The sequence below is a fragment of the Cebus imitator genome, unplaced genomic scaffold (assembly GCF_001604975.1).
Source record: "Cebus imitator isolate Cc_AM_T3 unplaced genomic scaffold, Cebus_imitator-1.0 Scaffold289, whole genome shotgun sequence".
Lineage (NCBI taxonomy): Eukaryota > Metazoa > Chordata > Mammalia > Primates > Cebidae > Cebus > Cebus imitator.
In genome coordinates, this window is record NW_016107604.1 from 2,257,211 (window position 1) to 2,273,652 (window position 16,442).

At 40.2% G+C, this 16,442-nt stretch overlaps 1 protein-coding gene across 1 annotated transcript in view; it reads right to left on the reverse strand.

Annotated features, from left to right (window-relative positions):
* Positions 1-16,442, reverse strand: part of MAOA (monoamine oxidase A) — a 76,321-nt gene that overhangs the window by 23,362 nt on the left and 36,517 nt on the right. The window contains exons 4-5 of the mRNA XM_017502065.2: positions 5,302-5,406; positions 4,468-4,559 (exon numbers count right to left, since the gene is read on the reverse strand). Of these exons, the coding sequence (XP_017357554.1) occupies positions 4,468-4,559; positions 5,302-5,406 (197 nt within the window). The remainder of the gene's footprint in view (positions 1-4,467; positions 4,560-5,301; positions 5,407-16,442) is intronic.

Below are 16,442 nucleotides of genomic sequence, written 5' to 3' on the forward strand. Positions count from 1 at the left end.
AAAACATCCACCCTTGTTATCTCCCCCCAACCTTTTGAATTGTTCTAGGAAGATACCATGTCCCTAGTCAGGCCAACATTCCCTGTGTCCCCTTAGCCCATATGCGTCATTCCTTGAAAATATATCCTGCCACGCCATTCATGATTCCTAACTCCCTACTAACCCCTTTGGTTCATTCCTGTATGATATCATCCCCAGTATCCACCCTTCCTGTCTCCCCCCACCACTACCCTTTTGGCACATTCCTGGAAGATACCATCTGCCTAAACTTATTTCCCTGACTTCTGTGGGTCATTCCTGGAAGATACCATCCACATACACCCTTACTGTCTACCACCCCCACCACTGCCACTGTGGCTCATTCCTGGAAGATACCATCTGCCTAAACTTATTTCCCTGACTTCTGTGGGTCATTCCTGGAAGATACCATCCACATACACCCTTACTGTCTCCCACCCCCACCACTGCCACTGTGGCTCATTCCTGGAAGATACCATCTGCCTAAACTTATTTCCCTGACTTCTGTGGGTCATTCCTGGAAGATACCATCCACATACACCCTTACTGTCTCCCACCCCCACCACTGCCACTGTGGCTCATTCCTGGAAGATACCATCTGCTTAACCTTATTTCCCTGACTTCTGTGGGTCATTCCTGGAAGATACCATCCACATACACCCTTACTGTCTACCACCCCCACCACTGCCACTGTGGCTCATTCCTGGAAGATACCATCCTGCCATTCAACTATCACATCTCCCCTCTACCACTCTGGGTCACTCTACTCCCTCACCAAAACATTTACCCTTTGCTGCCTCCCTGCATTGCCTGTGTCATATTCCTGGAAGACACTAACATCCCTTACATTATCCACTCTGTCTTGTCTTGGCCCTATGGGCCATCCTGGCAGATCCCATACACCTAGCTCATCCATCATCCCCCTCCTTCCTCAATCTTGTAGTTCATTCCTGGAAGATACCATTTCCTCCATACCATCCACCCTTTATATCTACCCCCTGCCCTGTAGCTCATTCCTATAAAATATCATTCCATGAAACCATCTACCTACCTGTCTCACCCCTACTTCTGTGGCTCATTCCTGGAAGATAACATCCTCCTACACGGTCCATCTTTCCTGTTTACTTAACCCCACACATCCTGAAGACCATTCTTAGAAAATACCATCCTGCCTCACTATCTTTATTTCCTATCTCCCCTGACCCCTTTGAATCATTACTGAAAGATATTTCCCTCCACAACCTCATGTCACCCCCCATCCCCCTGTGGCTCATTCCTGGAAGATACCATCCTGGTACACCTTTCTAAACCCTCTGGTTCATTTTGGGATGATACCACCTCCTCCACAAAACATCTACCCTTCTCTGAGTCCCCAGGGTGTCTGTGTCACATTCCCAAAAAGTAACATCCCCTGCCCTCAGAAACACATTATACACCCTGACCTATCTCCCCCTTGGCCTTGTGGGCCATCCTGGAAGATACCATCCCTACCCTTTCTGTGTTCCCCCCAAACACCACCAGGGTGGCTTATTCCTGGAAGAGTCCATCTCTCTAAATACAATCTACCATATTTTCTTCTGCCCCTTTGGTTCATTCCTGGAAGATACCACCCCACTAAATCATCTATCCTAGTTGTCTCTCCCAATTCTTGAAGGTCATTCCTGGAAATACCATCCTGGTCACCTTCCACACTTCCTGTCTCCTCCCACCTCTCTAGGTCATTGATGGAAGTTATCCCCCCTCCCCAAATATCCACCCTTCCTGTCTCATCCCTGACCCTTTGGGTCGCTCCAGGAAGAACCATGCCTGCAAACAAGCCCACTTTCCCTGAATCCCGTAGCTCATGTGGACCATTCCTGGAAGGTATATCCTGCCACACCAGTCATGCTTCCTCTCTCTGCCCTCTGCCTCTGGGTCATTCCTGTAACATGCTGTGAGTCATTATTGGAAGAAACCATGACATCTCACCATCCACCCTTACTTTCTACCCCTTACTACTGCCAGTATTGTTTATTCCTGGAAAATACCATCCTGCCACACCACCAAACCTTCCTATGTATCCTCTGTCCTGTGGACCATTCCTGGAAAATTCCATTTTGCCAAATGATCTACACTACCTGTGTCCCCTCTACCCTTGTGGGTCATGCCTGGAAGAGACCATCTCCCTCACCCCATCCACCTTTGTATCTGCCCCTTCCCTGTGGATCATTTCTGGAATACATCATGCTGCCTCACCATATATGTTTCCTGTCTCCTCACCAACCCTCTGGGTCATTGCTGGAAAATTCCCCTTCCCCTAAGATACCTACCCTTCTGGCTTCCCCTTTGACCTTTTGGGTAGAAGATACCATCTCTATCCACACAAACCAATCTTCCCTTTCTCTCCCCAGGGAGAGAGAGAAATCGTTGGAAAATTTCATTCTCCCCCCGACCCCACCTCCCTACCACACACAGGCACTATCTAATGTTGCCTGTTTCCCCTTGATCCTATAGGCCAATCCTGGAAGATACCATAACCTCACAGGAATCCATCCTTGTTCCCCACTCCCTAACACTGTGGGGGCATTCCTGGAAGATGCAACCAAGCCACACCACTCGCTCTTCCTATCTCACCCTTGCCCTTTTTGTTCATTTCTGGAAGACATAACCTGGTAATACCAACTATACCTCCATCTCCCCACTACATCTCCAGGTTGTTGGTGGATGATATCCCTGCAACATATACCTTTTCTGTCTTCCCTTTACCCCTTTGGGTCATTCATAAAAGATACCATCACATCAACCTTTTTGATGTGATGGTATCACATCAAAAAGGTTGATGGTACCACATCATCAACCTTTTTGTCTCCCCCACTATCCTAGTAGCTCATTCATGGCAAACACCATCCACTATATTTGTCTCCCCTCTTAACCTGTGGATCACACCTGGAAGATACTATCTTCCTTCCCCATCAATCCTCCCTATCTCCCCCTAATCCCTGTGGCTCATTCCCAGACAATAAAGTTCCCCAATGCCATCCACCCTTCCAGTCCCCATCTCCCTTGTTTTCGTGGGTCATTCCTAAAACACCATCCATGTTTCTCCATTATCCCTTTCTCCCTTCTTGCCCCGGTAGGTAATTTTTGTAAGATATCATTCCCTCCTCCCACCAACACTGTCCAACCTTCCCTACCTCCCTTTGACACTGTGTATCATTCTTAGATCATACCATATGCCCCACAACTATCAACCCTATGGGTTACCCCTGGAAGCTACCATTTCCACCACACCATCCACCCTTCCTGTCTCTCTCTTGCCCCATGGCTTATTCCTGGCAGATACTATCCCCTCAACTTCATCCACTCTTCCTTTCTCTCTCCTGTCCCTGTGTGTCATTCCTGGAAGATACCATCACCCTACATTGTTCACTGCCCCCTGCCCCTGTGGCCCATTCTTAGTTGATGCACTTAGTTTCAGATTAAAGATTGCTTCATCAAAGAATGCTTCCTTTACCCTCAGACCATGTAATTTACAGGAACTCTCCTAGTTCTTATGTAATTGTGTTCAAGGTCAGTGCTTGCTAGAAGAACATAAACTCCATGAGGGTAGGGGCTATTCCTGAGAAGCTCACCCCCCCCATTCCTCAGTGCCTGGTATGGTGCCTTCACATAGTAGGCCCCACATAAACTAATAACACATGGTCTAATTGAAAAGATTATATAACATATTTTTTACTAGTACAGACTAGCTTTCCTCTCATTTCCTAGTATTCTACATCTATATGAGATTATCTTTTTATTTTATTTTAAGTTCCAGGATACATGTGCAGGTTTATTACATAGGTAAATATGTGCCATGGTGGTTTGCTGCACCTGTCAACCCATCACCTAGGTATTAACCCCTACATGCATTAGCTATGTATCCTGATACTCTCTCTCCCCTAACCCCCTGACAGGCATCAGCGTGTGTTGTTCCCCTCCCTGTGTCTGTGTTCAACTCCCTCTTATGAATGAGAACATGCAGTATTTGGTTTTCTGTTCCTGTGTTAGTTTGCTGAGGATGATGGCTTCCACCTTCATCTATGTCCCTGAAAAGGATATGATTTCATTCTTTTTTATGGCTACATAGTATTCCATGGTATAAATGTACTATCTTTCCAAACTGCTTTTGTAGGCAACCTTTCCATAATATGAAAACACAATTATTGATTTTATTGATCATATAACACTTTCATTAAAAGAAGTTCTACTTCATTCACCTACTTTTCTTAATTTTTAGATTCATTTTCTGTTCTAACCTACTTTGAAGTGCTAAAGTGCCCTCAATATTGCTACTGACTGAAAGATTACTACGTTACCTCTTAACTTTTTTTCTGTAAGTTGTTAAGAAAAGCACTGCAGTTCAAGGCAGGATATAAAAGACAAGAAGGAAAGATAAAAAGGAAATTTTGTATGGTCAAATCTACTTACGCTGTCCAGCAGATTTTATCAATGAGCTCTTTCATAGTCATTTTGTCCCATTCGTTAGCATGTGGGGCCTCCCAGGGAGCCTCAGCTGGAATCTGTAGAGAAAGGAAGTCCCCCACTCAGGTGTGATAGTAACTGCTGCCTCCTCTTAGGAAGGCCCTCATAAGAACCTCCGAAAATGGGTCTCTTGGTCTCTGTGTTGAAATGTGTGATTGGTATGGAATTCTATATAGAGACAGGGAGTGGGGTAGGGTTCTTTGGATTCTGTCCTAATGCCATTGCCAAAACAATAATAATAGTGATAGTATTATATATGTCTATGCACAAATTTATATTAATTATTATCATGATGGTGATTATCATCATCATTATTATTGAAACCTAATACCCATTTTATGTCCCAAATTCAAGTTTGAGAGATTGATGTTACAGAGCCTAAGACTAAGTAAAAAAGCTTTGGGGTGGCAAATCCTACTCTCCTTTACTATCTAAAATGGCATTACAGGCAGACAGACAACTGTAAGTAGAGATACTTGGCAAAAATATGTCAGATAAATGCTCAGTAGCATAGAATTGAAGGCACACAGGCATTTGTATAAGAGACTAGGTTGGTATGCTCATTCCCTTGCTATGAGGTCTTGGGTAAATTGCATAATGTCTGGGCACTCATTTTTCCCATTTGTCAAGTGGAAATACTACCAACTTTGCAGAGTTTGGGTACGTTGGAAATGATATGCATTGGTGTACGGAGCAATGTTCCCTGCACCATTTAAGGATATTAAACAGTTGCCATTGTTATTTCAGTAATGGGTCATGTGCAAACTGAACACATTTTACCTCCTTTCCCATGTTATCCATAGTTCTCCACAAGTTGTTATAATCCAAATATGCAATAGGGTTCCATACCGGAGGGAAGGCCCCCCGAAATGGATATGTTTTCCCCTAGAACATAAAAGCAAACAGAATTAATCCAAAAGAGCAACACCTTAAATTTGAATGGTATTCTAAAACAACAACAAAAAAAGCAACCAACCTAAGACTTTCAAAGTAACCAGACCCTCTACTGTGCCAGAAACATTCCCTTTGGTGGGAACTGAATACATTATACCTATACAGGACCCAATTTAATAAGATGTGCAAAATCTCCCTGGTACTGTGTTGGCTGGTTTTAATTTACAGGAAATAATAGATTTAAATGTATTTCTATTTATTTGGAAATTATACATAAATAAACGTAGCACATCCTAGTATCTAATGCTGGTGCTACGATATTCTCAACTCCTGAATTCCCATCTAATCGCTTGGGAAAGCTGTTCCCACTTAGACGGGAGCAGGATGACGACATGGAGGACTGCCTTTAGACCACATATAGGACAGGAATAGCAAAATGGAATATCTCATACTGTGTTTTGAGGTCTACAAAGGGTTAATAAAGACAGGCTAGATTACAGACTATGCCTGACGTAAAGAATCAGATTATTAGCAGTGTAGAATATCAGGCACTTGCCACCGTGGGCTCCTAAACATCCATTCCCCTTTCCTGGTAGTATCCTGGTTTCTTTCTGGAAAATTACCTCTCTTCCTCCTCTTTGTATAGCTGTGTAGTGAGGATGGTCTCAGCTACCAGCTCCCATTACAGAAAATGATAGGTTAGATTTTTTTTCTCTCTCACCACATCCCTACCCCCAACTCCTGGAATAGCCTGGCTATAGAGCCTGTTATCTGAGCTTGGCCGGTCACCTTCTCAGAGGACTCTGATGATGGAGTGGGTCACCTACATAGAGAAGAGAGTGGACTGTGGGTTTTCTTTCCCCATGGCCTAGTGCTGAACAGATGCTTCCTGCTACAAAGACCATGGCTATGGTTCCTGCCCCTAACTTGCCAGAGCTCTCATGCTCTCTGCTCATTCTCAAGTGTGGTCCTCCAGCCTCACATCAGTTCTGTGGGTCCTCTCATTTACTTTCAGCAAATTCCCTCTTGTTAGCCTGAGTTGGATTCTATTGCTTGGTACCAAGACCTCTAACATGAAGATGGCTCATTCATTATTAGAAACCATTAACTTCATTTCATTGTGTAACAGCCAAAGTGCTAAGAAAAGCAAGGGTGAGTAGAGGTGAATCCTTAGGAAATAGACCAGAAATGGGTAGTTTAGAAGACCTTATTTGCCAATTTAATTTCTTTTACTTTAAAAATAAATGTCTTATAAATCTTCATAAGGTCAAAATCTTTTCTAACAGTATAATTTGCATGATAATTTGATTTTTTAAATTAAAGAAATCACTTGTAGAAAGGCTACTGCATGCAATGCACAATATTGAGAGCTGTGTTGGATTTTTAAAAGGGCTAAAACAAAACTCTTGACCATCAGGGCAAGGACACAAGACATAGCAAGCACGTGTATGCACACCTCCTAACTGAGAAAGAATATATGGCAGCCATTAAGTGACAGAGAAGTAGTTTTCCCTTCCATATAGCAAATTCAAATAACCTTGGCAGACTATGTGATCTGGTTTCTTATCTGAAAATGCTACATTGTAATGCTACAATATAACGTTTTGAGACTCCAAATCCTTTATCATCATCACTAACATTTATTGAGATCCTTCTCCATGCCTGCACTGGCTGAAGCCCTTTATATGCATTATCTCATGCAATGCTTACTCCAACCCTGTGAAGGCAAGCACTGTTGATATTTCCATTTTATCAACGAGGAAACTAAAGCCCAGTGGAAGTAGTTAGTACATCATAGAACAGAAATTTCCTGCTTCCAAAGCCATTGCTCATAAAAGATGCCTTCTTGCCTCCTGTATAGTTGAAGGAATGTGGAGATAGGTTTCTTCTAGAGGCATTTTTAAACTTCTCAACTTCCGCTTTCCCAAAAGAAAGAGCACTTTAAAATGTGAAACTTACAAATCTTCCACATGTACCTTTTCTGTTTCTAAGGAGTAAAAATAGAGACTAAGAAGCTCCAGGGGTAGAAGATGACCGCTGAGGGAACATAACCAACTTTGGAAAATGCCAATACATACTCAGAGAAATGAGCAAAGATATTTTACATAGAACACAAAAATAGCAATGGAGAAGAGAGGGGCTGAGGTTAAGAAACAGTTCAGGGGCAGCCTCAGAGCAGCTGGTCCTTGTTGTAATTCCTCCCTTAACTGAAATCTGGAAAAACTGACATTTTCCTCTGTAAAGTGCATGTATAGTCAAGGAATAGTCTAATATAAAACTGATCTTTGCTTTGGAAAAAATATTTTATTAAAAAACATAAATATTCTCTGGGAGGCTGAGGCAGGAGAATCGCTTGAACCCGGGAGGCAGAGGTTGCAGTGAGCCGAGATCGCACCACTGCACTCCATCCTGGGTGACAGAGCAAGACTCTGCTGTCTCAAAAAAAAAAGAAAAAGAAAAAGAAAAGAAAACAAGAAGACCATAAGGGCCCATAACATAAACTTCTTTGCTGTTGATAAAAGCACCAAGTAGATAAAGAATTCCATTAATTAGTTTTACCCCTATCAGTTTCTGACTTCTCTGTTCTCATTTCACAGAAAACCCAAACCTGCTAAAAAGAAATACATGTATGTGGGGAACACGTTTGCATGTGCAAATCCCTGAAGTAGTGCAGTAGGAGGGCCTGGTAGGTGTCTCTTGGCTGAGCGAGAACTGCCTGACAGTGTCTATCCTCTCAGTCTCCAAAATGTGTTTCTATAGTTTTCTCACCAAAGTTTCAGCAGTTTCTCAATACTAAGCCACTTCTCAGTAAGGAATGCCTTCATGACCTAAGAGGGTGAGGCAGGGGCTCTGGGAATACTTCCAAATGATGACTGCTCTTTGAAAAGAAAAGGAAAAACATCTAGAGTAATGGTCAAGTTCATTTTGTACCTATACTCTGAAAGCTTGCTAGTTTTCCAAAGTGGACTTTATCTCTAAAGGGCAGTGTCTTTCATACAGCAGAAATTGTTGATTCAAACAGAACGCAATGTCCCTGGAACCATGCCCCAAGCACTTAAATCCCTTTGAGAAACTACATCATAATAACGGGAGACTATTGCCAGGAGATGGCCATTTATGGCTCCCACATAATCCTTTATTGTTGGTCCTGTAAGATAAGCCAAGTTTACAGTAAGAAAAGTAGCATTTCCTGATTGAAACATTGGAGAGCTTAATCTCTCTGTACTTTTGTATTTTAGTTAAGGAAAAGAAAATCAGCATTATTAGAATACCAGAGGTCACTGGGGAAGCTGCCAAATATCCTTGTTTAATCATCTTGAAAATAAAGAGCTATCTTCCAGATTAATTCAGAAACATGCCTGTCCAGCTTATATGAATACCTCAAGACCCTTCTAGTTCCATTGTTTTGTAACAAAGCCTATAAGAGAAATCTTTTGATGATTTATTTTCTATAGTTTACAACAATGATTTAAATTTTAAAATCATCTAAGAAGAGACCCATTAAATAGGATGTCAGTATTGTGTGGTATTAATAGTTAACAAAAGCATTATCTTTCTCTTTCCAAATGCAGGTATCCAAGCTCTCTTCAAACATACATAGCTTCACTCTATCTAGAAAAAGCCTTCATACACTACAGGGAAACATCTGTCCTTTTCATTTGTCATCCTCTTTGCATTCTTTTAACAGTCCCACTCAAATGATGCCCTCATTGCCTTCATATGTTTGTTTTCTAAAATCTGACTTGTATCCTCAAAAGTCTATGGATGCCCTTTTCTCTGTGGTCACCAATGAGCTCCTTTTAGCCAGATATGAAGGGATGTATGCATCCCATTAGCACTTGGCTGCATCTAACACCACCCCATCAGATAGTGCTAGTTGTCCCAAGTCTCAACCTAGTTCAAGACTCCTCCTTCCATGATCACTGAATCCCCCACAGTCTGATCCTTAGCCTTTTCCCTTCCTTCTCCCCACCCCTTTCCCATTTCCCTGGGGAACTCATCTACTCTCAAATTTGTTATTATATTTGCACAGTCTTATGGTTTGCATTTTTCATGCCTCTGCTCCCTCTATGTTTATGAATACCAAATTATCTATAACCTCTCACACCATTTAAAGGGCTGGCAGCACATTCCTATGTGTTTGCTTATGACCTGGTATTTCATCATATTCTCAGCCTCTGTCTAAAGACTTGTACAACTACCAACTAATTCAATGGGCACCTGAGTTGTGCAGTCCCATCTGTGGAAAAAGAGAACTATTAAACTCAGTTATAAATGATGCCATACCATCAACAATGAAGGGCTTTATTTTTTTTCAGATAGGATCTTGCTCTGTCACCCAGACAGGGGTGGAGTAGTGTGATCACAGCTCACTGCAGCCTCAAATTCTCAGGTTTAAGTGATCCTCCTGCCTCAGCCTACCAAGCAAGTTGGGACTACAGGTGTGTGCCACTATGCACGGCTAATTTTTGTATTTTTATTTCTTTGTAGAGATGGAATTTCACTTTGTTGCTCAGACTGATCTTGATCTCCTGAGCTCAAGTGATCCTCCTGTCTTGGCCTCCCAAAGTGCTGGGATTACAGCCATGAGCCACTGTGCCTGACCCCAATAGTGAAGGGTTTTAAAATAAATTTATGTCATATTTTCCAAGGGATTCGAGTTATACACAGAAATTACAAACAAAACAGTTAAGATAGAAACAATATGAGTTCTTCTGGAGCCTTTTGTGTAATTAAAGATAATTGACAGAGTTTTTAAAAGAACAGTTTTCCTGTTTCACAGATGCCATTAACTCAGGAGAAACAGGCAGTTTGAAAAAAGATGAAAATGTCACACTGTGAGGACAAATAGCTATTTAACAGCTTTGTTAACATATTATTCACATATCTATAATTCATCCATTTATAGTGTACAATTCAATGGTCTTTGGGATATTCACAGAGTATGCAACCATCATCACATCTCATTTTAGAACATTTTCATTACCCCAAGAAGAGACCCTTATTGTCTTTTTAGTTTCTTGATAGTACACAAATGACAAAACTTCAAAAACTTTTTTTGATGAAGACAAATTTATCTATTTTTTCTTCTGTTGCTTGTGCTTTCAGTATCATTAAATAAATCACTGCCTAACTCACAGAGGTTTATTATTTTTTCTTCTAGGTGTTTTATAGTTTTAGCTCTTGTAGTTAGGTCTAAAGTAAGTTAAGGTTTGTGTACAGTATGAGAAGAGGTCCAACTTCATTATTTGCATGTGGACATCCAGTCGTTCCAACACCATTTGTTGAAATGACTATTTTTTTTGCCCTGAGTTGTCTTGCTACGCTTGACAAAAATCAACTGGCCATAAATGTAAGGGTTTATTTCTGAAATCACAGTTCTACTCCATTTACCTAGATGTTTATCTTTATACAAGTACACATTGTTTTCATACAAGTATGCATTGTTTTAGTACACTAGCTTCATAGTAAGTTTTGAAATCAGGAAGTGTGGGTCCTTCAAATTTGTTCTTATCTTTTAAAACTGCTTTGGCTATTTTGGGTCTCTTGCATTTACATATAAATTTTAGGATCAATTTCCCTATTTCTGCAAAAACAGTCAGCTGGGATTTTGAAAGAGATTGTGTTAAAAATGTAGTTCAGTTTGGGAAGTATTGTTGCCCTAACAATATTAAGTCTTCTGATCCATAAACACAGGATACCTCCATTTATTTATATCTTTAATTTATTTCAATGATATTCTGTAGTTTTAGGTATATAAGTCTTGCACTTCTTTGGTTAAATTTATTCCTAAGTATTTTATTGTTTTTTGATGCTATTTTAAGTCAAATTGTTTTCTTAATTTCATTTCAGATTGTTCATTCCTACTGTATAGAAATACAATTTATTTTTGAATATTGATCTTTTATCCTGCAACCTTGATGAACTTGTTTAATAGTTCTATGAGTTGTTTTAGTCAGTATCAGGATTTTCTATATACAAGATCATGTCATCTGCAAATACAGACAATTTTTATCCTTCCTTTACAATCTGGATGACTTTTATTTGTATTTCTTGCCTAAGTGCCCTGGCTAAAATCTCCAGTACCATGTTAAATACAAGTAGCCAGAGTAAATCTCTTTGTCTTGCTCCTGATTTTAGAAGGAAAGCTTTCAATCTTTTACCTTTGAGTATTATGGTAGCTGTGGGTTTTTTGTAGATGCCCTTTATTAGGTTGAGAAAGTTCTCTATTCTTAGTTTTTCTAGCGATTTTATCATAAAAGGGTGTTGAATTTTGTCAAATGTTTTTGCTGTATCTGTTGAGTTGATCATGTGCTATTGGTCCTTTATCCTATTAATATGATGGTGCATTACATTATTGGATTTTTGTATGTTAAACTAACCTTGCATTCCTGGAATAAATCCCACTTAGTCATGGTGTATAAACCTTTTAATATATTACTAGATTCAGTTTGCTAGTATTTTCTTGAAGATTTTTGCATCTCTATATAGGGATATTGGTTTGCAGTTTTCTTGTGATGTCTTTGACTGGTTTTGTTATTCATGATAATACTGGCCTCATAGGATGAATTGAGAAAATCTTTCCCCAACTTGTATTTTTTGGAAGAGTTTATAAAGAATTGGTATTAATTCTTCTTTAAACTTTTGGTAAAATTTACCAGTAAAGCCATTTGTGTCTGGGTTTGTTTCTGTGGGAGATTTTAAATTACTAATTCAATCTCTTTTCTTATTAGAAGTCTACCAAATTTTCTATTTATTCCTGAGTAGTTTTGGTAATTTGTGAACCTAAATTTCTAAAAACACTTGCTGTGTTAGCATCTCTCACTCTGAACTTTACAGTTGTTACATGAAAATAGTTTCCATGGTCATAAATCTGGGAAATCCTGGTTTGTGTTCAATAGTCTTTTTTATTGCCAGACTTCCTAGGACTCCTAATTTGTTAATGGACATCTTGACTATCAAAGATAGGAACAGAACATGGAGCACTTCCAAAAGTTATCTGACCACCAAATGCCCTCTTTTTGCAAAGCATTTTTAAGATTAATGTTGCTTAGAAAACACTTGAGAAATATTCCCCTAGGCATTCTCCACATTCTGGCTTGCACTGGCAGAAGCATGACATAACACAGGAAAACATGTGATGAAAGAGGAGCTGTGATAACCAGAATATTTATTTTCCAAATGTTACACATGGGAATACAATTTCATTTGTATCCCTTCTGGACAAATGGGCACATCATTTCACGACACTGAATCAAATAGGAGAAAGGAAGGAAATTGCTTGTACATCTAGCTAAAATTGCAAGTGCATCATGGGCTTCATGCTGAGTGTCTGTCCTTAGCCCATCCTCCTTGTAACAAGGCAGTGCAGTGAGAAAGTACATCAGAGCAGGTAGAGAGGGCCAAGGGCAAAGCAGAGCTTCTTGTCAGCTAAGCTGTTAATTGAGTGCATTCACTTGAGTATCACAGTGTCTGGGAGGATGTAGCCCTGCCCCCTATTACTGGATGAAGTTACTTCAGTGATGGCAATATTACCATGATGGCAGAGATTGGATGATGGCATGGAATGAGAGTGGATGAACTAAGACCCATTATACTCTCAGCACAATCTTCCCAGCATTTAAACATCAGAAAAGTATTTTTTCTTAAATCTACAGATTGGGAAAAGTCACAGAAACTCAGGACTACTCCACTGATGGATGCTCAAATAATTATGTCAATTAGTGATTGCACCTATATCTGTGTCCCGGGGTCCACTTTTGTCACCCACTGCTGGTCTGCAAATGTGAACCAGAGTGATTTCCTCCCATTGTCTTTGAAGCCTGATTTTATTTCAGAGACATTTATCTGCTAGATATGGCTATGGAAACTAGGCTACTGTGTACTTTGGCAATACACAAAACTAAATCTCAGCTTGAGGTTCAGTGTTTATCATTTGAGTCTTACAAATTACAGGAGAGCTATGGGAATAAAAGGTAACGGAATAGTTTACTAATCATTCTCTTTGTTTGAAAAACCTCACATGAGAAGTCTTCTTAATGAAAATGACTCAGTTTCACAGCCTTCAGGATCAAAGCATTCATTACACTGAACTATAATCAACACTCAAACTTTCTGTGATTCCATCCAGAATTTTCTTCTTCTGGTTACATGAAACCCAAACACAAAGCAAAAACTAAAATGAAGTGCTATGAAAATAATACTGGACTGTCAAATATCAGGTATTGACATTATTATCATTATTTGTCTCTTTTCGGTTTGAAGCTCTGTGTTTCCAAAGGTTAGTAATTAACTAGGCTTTTATGTCTGTCCATCTCCCTCTTACTTCTGTAGGACCTTGAACCACTCTCATTATTGTAACTTTCTCTTATCTCTAATGTAGGAATAACTGTCACTTATTAAAACTCTGAGGCCCAGTAGGTTTTCAAAAGGTATCTGTTCATTGAATACTGACATAGAGATGAAAAAGGTTTTGAGTCTTCTCGTGATACAGAGGGCTACATGGCAGCATCGATCCCAGCAGATTGGGCATGATGAGGCAATGACAGAAAAGATTTTCCAGCTGGGTCAACATGTGATCATGGGACAACTGAATTTCCCTTCTTCAGCCCAGAATGGACTAGATATGGGATTCATTGGACGTTAGAGGGTGTTTAAGATTTCAACTGTTAGAAGGCTACTTTGCCAAAGTTTGAAAATTAAAGATCAATGATTATTTCGATTGGAGTAGGGTCTTCTGGCGGGGGTGAGGGACAAGGGTTGCAGAGGAAAAAATAGGAAGTAGAAAGCAAGGAGGAAGGAGGAGATTTTAACCTCTGAGAGGCAACTACATTCTAACCTGAAAGGTCAGAACCTCCAGGAGTTCAGTTATCATAGATACTAGAGCAATTTCTCTTGAGGAGGCTGCTCATATAGTGTTTAATTTCATTTACAAAATTCTCTTGGCCACTAATCCAAATGCTGAGGCCCCACATGATTATGTGTGATCGCAAAGTCCCACAGCCTGAGTGTGAAAGAAATCCTTTGTGTCTGACGTAACCCCCTTTCTACGCTGCCAGTGGGAGGGTGATGGTAGGCTACCTCTCAGTGAATGGTTGGAAAACAATTCCTGTAGTGAATTAGTCCCTATTAGAAATCAATGGAAGGAAGTTGAAAGGGGTTCTGTTGGATGGATGGCAGTGACAGTGGTACAACAACATGGATGTACTTAATGCTACTGAATTAACTGTATACCTAAAAACGGTGAAGATGATAAATTCTACATTAGTGTACTTTAACAATTTTTTTAGAAGCAAAAAATGAGTGGAAGAAAAAATCTAAGAATTAACCTTATTTTGCTACATAATGGGTTGTTACTGAGTAGGAACTTTATATTTTTGAAAGCAAATCTGAGATGTAACCTTGAGAGTTTACAGGAAGAAGGAGCCTCTGAGAGGAGATGGAGAATGCTGACTTAGCTCTCTAAACAGAGCAAAGCTTTAAGAGTAATTCTGCCATTAAGCTCTCTGGGAACTCACAAGCAGCAAATGAAGTCTTTTCAAAGTGAGGAGTAAAGAAGAATGGAAGTTACTAAAAACTATTTTTTACCGGCTACCTTCATATATCTTTATGCTGGATACTGGATAGATCAAACTGAAAATATGTAAACATTTTTAGTCTCTCTGCTTTTAAAATCTACTTACAATTGTAACTGAGAGAAGAAAGCAATCCCTCCTGTATTGCTTCATTTCTATCATCAAAACAGAATTTCTTATCCTGAGCACAGGCTTGTTGCCACCGCTTGCTTGTCCTTACCTAACTGGTGTTTTTTTTTTTTTTTTTTTTCTGTCTTCTACCCTGACTTATACAAATTAGTAATACTTATCAACAACCACTTTAAATCCTTTCTTTTTTTGTCATCTTAAAAATCAGGCAGGATATAATGGCATAAAATAAAATATTGATCAATACGTGGTCCATACTTGGAATAATAAGTTCACATGAACCATTTAACAAAAAGAATATTTAGCCAGCAATTTCAAACCATGCCTTAGACCTCTAGACTTAGTATTTTAACAAAATAATAGAATCCATCTGTGGTCTTCAGTCTGCTGAGGCTAACTGGGACGCTCTGGGGACTGTTTAGCTGCCAGGTGTTCACTGATGGCCAGAGGACCTCTCAGACTACAGCTCAGGGTGCAAGAGAAGAAGCAACCTTGTGAATTGTGCCACATGCAGCTCCCAGGAACTACCACCCCTACATCCACAGGAGTCTCTGTTTCCAAAGTGGCATCTTAAACTCCAGAGCCTGCTGGGATAAAGTGATTTTGTCATATCTTAGAGCAGTCTATTAGAAGGGTTCACAAGTTAACTTTGGAATAAAAACCAATGTATTGTAACCCACAGAACACTGGGCTCAGAGTTGGAAGGTCACACTTTGTCTCCTAAGCTCTCTGAGTTGGGAAAAATAATGCTTATTACTCCTAGGACCATTGGGAAGCTCAAATGAGGTAAAACATGTATAGGCACATTACAGATGGAAGACAATATTAATAGCATGGAATCAGGAGGGATGAATTTAGGTGTTCAAAAGAAAGGAGGCAAATACACAGCAAGCAACATCCCTACAAGGATTTAACCCTTTCCGCTTCCTGAGTTTCCTCCTGAGAGGGGTTGAAAGTAAAAATATAGCTTTCTTTGAGGACAAAAGAAACATGTTCTGTGAGTTGGTATGGAAAAGGTGCTAAAAGAAAATGAAATGTCCCCATCCAAAAGAAACCCTAAGGCTGGGCATGCTGGCTTATGCCTGTAATCCCAGCACTTTGGGAGGCCAAGGTGGGTGGATCACGAGGTCAGGAGTTCGAGACCAGCCTGAGCAATGTAGTGAAACCCTGTCTCTACTAAAAATACAAAAAATTAGCCAGGTGTGGTGGCAGGTGCCTGCAGTCCCAGCTACTCAGAAAGCTGAGGCAGGGGAATCACTTGAACCCGGGAGGTAGAGGCTGCAGTTAGCCGAGATGGCACCACTGAACACCAGCCGGGGCAAC